A 10,026-nucleotide genomic window follows, 5' to 3' on the forward strand; every position below is an offset into this window, starting at 1 on the left:
AGGGTTTCAAAGATTGAGTTAAAAGATGTATCAGTGCCACAATTTTCACACACAAGGAACACAAAACACAAATATAGAATATTGCAAAAATCACTTAACAGTACTGAGGTTGCTGCTCTTACATGAATTCTGCAGAGCTACTCTAACCTCAAAGAAAAATATCTTTCCCTCCTGAGCAAGCTGGTTCAGAGGAAGGCAATGGACTCATCAATGCAGGACAAGAAAGAGTTACATTCCAACTAGCCTGACTGCTGTCTATCTCAAGGCCATTACTTCAGTGTGGGAAAATTCCAGGTTTTTGAGTAATACTTTTAAAATTTTTATTAATATGTAGTTTACTTTTATTTTGCATGCATGTGTCTGGGCTCTGTATTTTCTGAGACCTGAAGGCAACAACAAATACTTTGCAATAATAGTCGCAACCAGGTAGTTTTAAACGGGACCCATGTCTACAGTAACAATATCCAGCTTATGTTAACTGCTAGGCTGTCTATCTGGCAAGGTGCTTATTTAAACTGTACTTTCGTACATGTTAAGTAAAAATATTGCATTATTTTCTGCTTCATTTTCTATTCTTTATTCATTCCCAAATGTATTTCAATATCTTCTTTGTTAAGGGTGAAAAATAATCCACAAATACATGAAGAAAACCTGCTGTGTGCATTCCTTTGACTGTATTTGTTTTTTCAGGGATGAATAATTTGCATTGAATGTGTCATGAGGAAGCTCATCCCAGCCTGAGGAATTTTTCACTTGTGGGAGAATCTGACCCTGAAGAATAAAACTTATAGTGGCAAACATCTCAGATAACATTTACTGGTGTCATGAATCCGAACTTCTGGAGCTGCAGTGAAGACTATGGCTATTGGCTTGAGACAATCACAGTCTGCCTTGGCTCTCTGGACCTTGCAACACACCCCGTTGACCACTTTTAACTTGGATGACTATGAAATCCTGGTGTTCTCACTCTGTAAGTACCATGAATATAGGCATGTGCAACCATGCCTGGTTTAGGTGGCTTCCACTTCAATTACTAATTCATTAGAATTACAGCATGTATAAGATGAACAGTTCCAATTAAGTATATTCAGAAGTCACTTAACTCTGTGACCCTCAGTTTTACCATCTGTAGAATAAAAATAGAAGTCTACCCTAGTTTTGGTGAATTATAACAGATGCCATCATAAACCATGTATGTATAATATATATATCACTTTTTCTCTGTGTAGTCATGGCTGTCCTAAAACTCACTTTGTAGACCAGGCTGGCCTCGAAATCAGAAATGTGCCTGCCTTTGCCTCCTGTGTGCTGGGATTAAAGCCGTGCTCCACCACACCCGGTAAATAATATTGTTCTTAGTTGAAAGAATGGTTTTTAGGTAGGAAAGGTACATATGATGGGAGATTTCTGTTAATAGTGTTAAGTCTAGGGACTGTGTCCTAACTACTCTAACCAGCTAGGCTGAACCACTCAGCCTCATTAAGTCAAGAAAAAAAATTGTTTTCTGGCAACAACATGCTCACCTATGTGTGAGATACATAGTTGATTGCTGACTATTCTACATTATTACATCTCTATGAGAGGGATGAATAGGATGCTCTGGGTGTGTACCTAAGGTATTGTTGTTTGTCACGTCTGCTCTCGACCAGCAAGAAGGACAGGACACAGTCTGATTCTTCTCAACAGCCTTTATTGCAGGAACGCCTTGAATCTTCTACAGGGACCCTGGGTGCCCAGGGAGCCCTGCTTATATGCACTCAGCCCCCATCCACTCACGGCAGGCCACGTCACCTCACCAGGCACGCAGTTTCAGCCAATCAGGATGGCAGGGACATGTCTACACCAAATATGGACTTGTTTATACTGCCAGTATCATGGTGCACCTGTGCAGCTCTCATGATGGTTATGGCTTATTTTTAGGTGTATGAGGAAGTAAGGTGCAAGTCATAAGAATTAGCTGCAGTTCCGAGCGCCATCTTGGGACTGTTGCCACACCCGCTCCTCACAGTTGTTCTTTCTATTTTCATGTATTAAGCATTTTGATTTTAATATTAAAGCATGTTGACAAAACAGGACCCTCTGAGTGTATATCTTCTATCTTTGGACTTACATTCAGCAGGCTGACACATGACTATCAAGAGTAATAGGACAAGCCAGGCTTGGTGGCACACACCTTTAATCCTAGCACTTGGGAGGCAGAGGCAGGCGGATTTCTGAGTTCAAGGCCAGCCTGGTCTACAAAGTGAGTTCCAGGACAACCAGGGCTATACAGAGAAACCCTGTCTCAAAAAAACCAAAAAACCAAAACAAAATAAAAAAGTAAAAGAATAACCCTGACTAATGACTGACACCAAAGCTAGGATGCACAACAACCAACTCTCAGTGGAATTTGTGGGAAAAAGAAACACAAAGCAGTGCCCACCATGCTTTCACCAGCAACCTTACTGGAAATGTATGATCTCACTACCCATATATTTAAATAAACAAGGGACCACTTAGAAGATGAGTATCCAATTCATTTCATTGCAGTAGAAGAGTACCTATCAACAAGAAAGTGGGATTAAAGCTGAACAGATATCACAGAAGGAAGTCAAGGATCACATAATATAGGTTTGTAAATGGATTTGAAAGACATAGAAAAAACTTTAATATCTATTCCAAATGTTTGAAAATAAAACCACAAGCACAATTGGTGATCTCTACTACAACACTGGAGGGACCATGGGAAATAATTTCCTTCCTTCAAGGCTCTGATGAAGAATAGAAGAAACAGGATGTTTTCCCTGACATGGAAAACATCTGTGATGTTACAGGCTATAACAAGGTCATCATCATGGATAGGGATTTCTCTTGTATAAGATTTTTTTCTATTTCCTGACATCATGATGATATAAAACACTTTAATTATTTAGATGGCTAGAGACATGGCCAAGTAATTAAGAAAATTTCATTCCCAGGGACAAAGTCAGGTTTGGACATCTTGGTGTATCTTCTGCTAGAAGATATAACAACTTAATAATCTTGGAAATCTTCATAGACATGCACATACTCACCCAAAGATGCAGACAAACCCCATAAATAAAATTAAACAAAGTTGGTCGGCAAAGAAAATTTCATTCATGATGTTATTCTTGTATAAACATTGACTACTATAACCCAGGGTTTGTGGCAAATCACGCCTATCCAGAGTTTTTCTTCATCATGAGTTGGCTTATATAACAAAAAGCAAGCATAGAGGATTGATGGCAGAGAAATCAATACTTCTCAGTTAGTAGTGTCATTTGGGGAGATGTAGGAAATATCTGCCTGCTGGAGAAAATATGTCACTGAGGTTGAATTTCAGAGTTTACTTCCTCAAATCATGTCTAGTCCTAACAATTCTCTCTCTCTCTCTCTCTTTCTCTTGGTTTTATTGAGACAGGGTTTCTCTGTGTAGCACTGACTGTGCTGGAACTCACTCTGCAACCAGGCTGGCCTCAAACTCAGAAATTTGCCAGTCTCTGCCTCCCAAGTGCTGGGATTAAAGGTGAGTGACACCTCACCAAGCTCTAACACTCTCTTTGAGGCTATAGGTTGAGGACGTGAACTCTGAGCTCCTCCTTTAGTTGCCACAAATGACACTTGTTGCCCTGACAATATCATGGTGATCCTATATCCCTTTAGAACTCTAATGAAATTTAAATGCTTCTAAAAATTGCCTTCATGTTGGGGTTTCATCTCTTGCTATGTACTGTAATGTTAAAAGCAGGAAACTAAAAAATGATTGCTCCTTAGAAGACAAGATCTGCACACAGATCTAAGAGAAGGTGTGTGACCTTGCTCTCAAGTTTCTTCTGACTGGTTATTAAAGATGACAACAATCAATAGCTGGACAGTAGCTGGGAAAAAGACACATAGACAGGGATTAGGGATACTAGACTTGGGATCAGTGGAGAACCACAAGGAGAAGAAAGTAGACAGAGAAAAAACAGCCTTAAGTTAGGTCAACAATAAAACAATGGAGTTAAGTATAACCCAGAAGAAATAAAGCAAAATAATGACAAAATTACTGGCTGGGAAATATACAAGATAGCATAGAGGATAGATATTAGCCAATATTGGGTGTTGACTAAGGTTTATTACAAATATAAATGTTGTGTGTGTTTTACCTGGAAAAGAAATGGCCAAAGCTGGGGTGGAAAACTTCATTTGGGACTTCAGTTTTCTATTGTACCTTAGATATTTTATCACAACAACAGAAAAGGCACTAATACTCACCAACAGTGTTTCACACCTGAACGAGTTATTTCACGGACTTAAAGTGAACTGTGAATTCTAAACCAGTTATCTTATCAATGAACCTCACAGGGCTTTTGTCCCTATGAGTTTCCAGGTATGAACAAAATAGAGACATCATCATGCTTGAGCAGATAGTTGACATTTGCTAAAGGTATTGTCAAGAATGAATAATGTTGAGTAAATTAATGTAACTGGGTTGGCCCAAGATGGAACCATGTCCATCAGAGTCACAGACTGCCTTATTTTTAAGTTCTTTAAAGTCTTTTTTTTTTTTTGATTTTTAATATTTTTATTACATATTTTCCTCAATTACATTTCCAATGCTATCCCAAAAGTCCCCCATAGCGCCCCCCACTTCCCTACCCACCCATTCCCATTCTTTTGGCCCTGGCATTCCCCTATATTGGGGCATATAAAGTTTGCAAGTCCAATGGGCCTCTCTTTCCATTGACTAGGCCATCTTTCGATACATATGCAGCTAGAGACAAGAGCTCCGGGGTTCTGGTTAGTACATCATGTTGTTCCAACAATAGGGTTGCAGATCCCTTTAGCTCCTTGGGTACTTTCTCTAGCTTCTCCATTGGGAGCCCTGTGATACATCCAATAGCTGACTGTGAGCATCCACTCCTGTGTTTGCTAGGCCCCGGCATCGTCTCACAAGAGACAGCTATATTTGGGTCCTTTCAGCAAAATCTTGCTAGTGTATGCAATGGTGTCAGCGTTTAGAAGCTGATTATGGGATGGATCCCTGGATACGGCAGTCTCTAAATGGTCCATCCTTTCATCACAGCTACGAACTTTGTCTCTGTAACTCCTTCCCTGGGTGTTTTGTTCCCAATTCTAAGAAGGTGCACAGTGTCCACACTTTGGTCTTCATTCTTCTTGAGTTTCATGCGTTTAGCAAATTGTATCTTATATCTTGGGTATCCTAAGTTTTGGGCTAATATCCACTTATCAGTGAATACATATTGTGTGAGTTCTTTTGTGATTGTGTTACTTCACTCAAGATGATGCCCTCCAGGTCCATCCATTTGGCTAGGAATTTCATAAATTCATTCTTTTTAATAGCTGAGTAGTACTCCATTGTGTAAATGTACCATAATTTCTGTATCCATTCCTCTGTTGAGGGACATCTGGGTTCTTTCCAGCTTCTGGCTATTATAAATAGGGCTGCTATGAACATAGTGGAGCATGTGTCCTTTTTACCGGTTGGGACATCTTCTGGATATATGCCCAGGAGAGGTATTGCTGGATAGTTCTTTAAAGTCTTAAAAGATTATTGTGACATACAAACTTTAAGTGATCCAGTACATGTTAAAGGTTTTACTCTCACATACAGATACTGTGACATACAAAATGTTTCCACAGTGGCTCCGTTTATAGGGTTAACTTGCAGCATGGATTTTTCTCAAGAAAAAACGACTGGTCCACACACAAGCTTTAGCACATTCCTTGTTTTTATGAGGTTTCTTACAAGTCTGTGTTAATTTATACATGATGAGGTCAATGTCAATGTCAACTGCAAAGGCCTTACCACATTATTCACACACAGTTTCTCTCTTCAGTGTCTTCTTTTATGTATTCTGAGATATATCATGTGTATTATGTATTCAAAGATAACTGTGATATGCAAAGGTTTACCACATTATGTATATTTATACGGTCTCTCGCTATATATATCTCTGTCTGTCTCTCTCTCCAGTATGTGCTCCTTGCTGCATTAGGAGATAACTGCCTGGCATAGATTTTTCCACATTCCTTATACTCAGGATTCTGGCCCCTACAAATATGTTCATGACGATTAAGACTATGATCACATTCATAGTCTTTCTCTTCAGTACGTTCACTTATACATTCAGAAATGATAGTGTTGTAAAAATATTAGCTCACAATCCAATTCCATAGTAGCTTTTTTCTCCAGTGTGGATTCTTTTATTCTTTTGAAGATGAAAATGTTTTGATAAGACTTACACACACTGAACATACTTGAAAGGTTTCTCTCTAGTATGTCTTCTCTTATGAATTTGTAGATTATAATGGTGGGAAAATGCTTTATCTCATTGATTAAATGAAGGGTTTCTCTTAGGTATGTGTTCTTCTATGAATGTGGAGATTACTGCATCGGGAAAAGGCTTTATCACATTCATTACATTTGTAGGGTTTCTCTCCGGTATGTGTTCTTTTATGAATTTGAAGAGTACTGTGTTGTGAAAAGGCTTTGTCACATTGATTACATTTGTAGGGTTTCTCTCCGGTATGTGTTCTTCTATGAACGTAGAGATGACAGTATTGGGAAAAGGCTTTATCACATTGATTACATTTGTAGGGTTTTTCTCCAGTATGTATCCTTATATGTTTTTGGAGACTACATTTCTCAGAAAAGGCTTTATCACATTGATTACATTTGTAGGGTTTCTCTCTGGTATGGATCCTTATTATATGTTTTTGAAGATTACTTTTCTCAGAAAAGGCTTTATCACATTGATTACATTTGTAGGGTTTCTCTCCAGTATGTATCCTTATATGTTTTTGGAGACTATGTTTCTCAGAAAAGGCTTTATCACATTGATTACATTTGTAGGGTTTCTCTCCAGTATGTATCCTTATATGTTTTTGGAGACTACATTTCTCAGAAAAGGCTTTATCACAATGATTACATTTGAAGGGTTTCTCTCCAGTATGTGTTCTTCTATGACTTTGAAGGGTACTGTATTGAAAAAAAGCTTTATCACATTGATTGCATTTGTAGGGTTCCTCTCCAGTATGTATCCTTATATGTTTTTGGAGATTACTTTTGTGAGAAAAGGCTTTATCACATTGATTACATTTGTAGGGTTTCTCTCCAGTATGTGTTCTTCTATGACTTTGAACATAATTACGTCGTGAAAAGGCTTTATCACACAGATTACATTTGAAGGGTTTCTCTCCAGTATGTATTCTTCTATGCCTTTGAAGAGTATTGTATTGAGAAAAGACTTTATCACATTGATTACATTTGTAGGGTTTCTCTCCACTATGTATCCTTATATGTTTCTGAAGATTACTTTTGTGAGAAAAGGCTTTATCACATTGATTACATTTGTAGGGTTTCTCTCCAGTATGTATCCTTATATGTTTTTGGAGATTACTTTTGTGAGGAAAGGCTTTATCACATTGATTACATTTGTAGGGTTTCTCTCCAGTATGTGTTCTTCTATGACTTTGAAGATGATTATGATTTGAAAAGGATTTATCACACTGATTACATTTGTAGAGTTTCTCTCCAGTATGTGTTCTTCTATGACTTTGAAGATGATTATGATTTGAAAAGGATTTATCACACTGATTACATTTGTAGGGTTTCTCTCCAGTATGAAATCTTTCATGCCTTTTAAGACGACTGGGCATTGCAAATCCTTTACTGAACTGATTACATTCATAGTGTGTCTGTCTAGTTTGTGTTCTTTTATGTACTTGGAGACTTGCGTAAGGTAAAAAGTCTTTGACACAGTGAATAACTTCAGAGGGGATCTTTTCTGTATGAATCCTTTCATGCCTTTGGGCATGACTGTGAGCATGTAAAGCACAGGCTTTACCACGTTGAGTATATTCAGAGGGTTTCTCTGCACGCTGACTCCTTTCACACCTGAGAAGTGAATTGGCACATGTGAGAGCTTTACCACACGGATGAATACTTTCTTCTTGTTTTTCTGTTTGGTAGTTTGATTACTTATTATATGTAAGTACACTGTAGCTGTCCTGTCTTCTGACACTCCTGAAGAGGGAGTCAGATCTCACTAGGGATGGTTGTAAGCCACCGTGTGGTTGCTGAGATTTGAACTCAGGACCTTAAGAAGGGCAGGTGGTGCTCTTAACTGCTGAGCCATCTCTGAAGTCCCAGAATACTTTCATCTCTAGGATTTAATGTTACTCTTTGTCTAAATGTAAAGAGGCATCAGACCTTTCATCCCTTTGCTTACATTCATGCTGTTCCCCTTCATTATGGGTTGTTTCTCATGGTCAGAGATACCTGAGAAGGTATGAACATTGATTACATGGCTCAGTTTTAGGTATTCTTTTTCAATAAAATGTTGTTCCCGTACATTAAGAAAAGTGGAGGAATTCAGAGCTTTAACGCACTAAGTGTATTCCAAATTATACTGTACTGTGGCTCATAGTATATTTGCAAAGTGAACCAGGAGAAATAGGAGCATTTCCACATCCCTAGGACTCAAGAGAATTTTCTCCAGAATGAGGTTGCTGATGTATTGCCATCAAACGTGGAAATGTAATGAACTGTTAACTTGTATTATGTTTAAAAAGTCTACTCTATAACTGCAACCCACTATATATCTTCTAATAGTTATAGGAGTCAAAAGAAAAGAGAGAGAGAAAGAAAGACAGATATAGATTTTTGGGATATCTGTTTGGTATACATGGTGTGTATCCATTATAAAATATTATATACTTATGAAAGGAAGTCCAATACATAAAATGTTGAAGTTCGCATTCACAAGGTTTGACTCAGTATTTTCATAGACATATGAAATATGGATTAAGGTTACTGCAAAACCTCCTACTCACCTCCCAAATGCTGCCCTTCTAACTAAACTTAGCACTGACACTGCTAATAAATGAGTACAACCAGCTTAAATATAGACTATTTGCTTCTTAGAAGCTTTTGGACACATATTTATCAACTATTCAATTTGTGTAGCTTTTCCAAAGTAAGCAGAAACAGACTGGCAGTTGTACTGTGTAGCGTGAATAGGGCTATGTTTCAAATGGGGATACACACTAAGGCATTGTTTCTTTGTCCTCTTTATTAAAGGAAGGACTTGCAAAAAATCAGATACAGGACATTAAAGAGAATGGTTTTGTGGAATGCAGCAATCATCAATACCCTTACAGCTGTGCTAATTTACACTGCTCCCTTTCTTATCAATTTTCAACACACATTAATATATCTTTAGAGGCAGATTTGTATGAGCTTGCACATGAAAATTACCTTCTGTGTCTTCCAAAACTTTGACAATGTTCTTCAATATTTTGGGTTTCCCAACTAAAGCCTAAAACAGAAAATGTATGCCTTGAAATTTAGCAAAATGTAAGTTACTATCTTCAGTGAACCTTATAGTCGTGCATGATGTATTCACCAAATCCTTCCTTCATTTTTATTGAAATTACAGAAGTGCATCAAAACAAAATTTCTTTTCTTGAATTTTAAATCAAGAAAGGGAATTCACAAATTTACCTATAGCATTGAGGTTCCTGTAGGTTTCCTGCATGACATCTTTGTAGAGCTTCTTCTGAGAAGGATCCAGCAGAGCCCACTCCTCTTGAGTGAAGTTTATATGCACATCCTCGTAAGTCACTGCATTCTACAGCATCCCATAAACATGTACAAAGGAAAGCACAATAGAAACAACATCGGGCATCTATTCTACATAGGCAATGTGTTCATATAATTCTGGGGCCTGTCCCACTTATTTATTCACATCCAAGTTCTACTGTAACTACCAAGTTATATCGGAAGGAAACTTAATAATGTTTACCCCTGTCATTTCTTTTTTTCTTTTTTTAAGAGTTATGTATTTCATATATGTGAGTACACTCTTGCTATCTTCAGAGTCCCACATGAGGGCATTGGATCCCTATTACAGGTGGTTGTGAGCCACCATGTGGTTCCTGGGAATTAAACGCAGGACCTCTGCATGAACAATCAGTTTCTTAAGTGCTGAGGCATCTCTCTAGCCCTGTCACCCCTGT

The 10,026-nt window shown here is 38.0% G+C and overlaps 1 protein-coding gene across 1 annotated transcript; it reads right to left on the reverse strand.

Moving 5' to 3' along the window:
* Positions 1 to 6,245: 6,245 nt before the first annotated feature.
* Positions 6,246 to 9,560, reverse strand: LOC110288722 (uncharacterized). The gene is made up of 4 exons (XM_085830736.1): positions 9,512 to 9,560; positions 9,266 to 9,326; positions 6,480 to 7,903; positions 6,246 to 6,328 (listed from the first exon to the last, which is right to left on the reverse strand). The coding sequence occupies exons 1-4, from the start codon at positions 9,543 to 9,545 to the stop codon at positions 6,246 to 6,248; spliced, it is 1,602 nt and encodes a 533-aa protein (XP_085686862.1). The 5' UTR covers positions 9,546 to 9,560.
* Positions 9,561 to 10,026: the final 466 nt, after the last annotated feature.

This window comes from Mus caroli, unplaced genomic scaffold (assembly GCF_978045245.1).
Source record: "Mus caroli unplaced genomic scaffold, Mus_caroli_1 scaffold_15, whole genome shotgun sequence".
Lineage (NCBI taxonomy): Eukaryota > Metazoa > Chordata > Mammalia > Rodentia > Muridae > Mus > Mus caroli.

Bases quoted from the DNA above. Each gene is read 5' to 3' on its own strand.
- LOC110288722 (XM_085830736.1), bottom strand. From the start codon at position 9,545: ATGCAGGAAACCTACAGGAACCTCAATGCTATAG. The intron at 9,327-9,511 runs GTAAATTTGTGA...TTTCTGTTTTAG, and splicing joins CAGGAACCTCAATGCTATAG to GCTTTAGTTGGGAAACCCAA. The intron at 7,904-9,265 runs GTAATTTTCATG...TTCACTTCTCAG, and splicing joins AGTTTTGGAAGACACAGAAG to GTGTGAAAGGAGTCAGCGTG.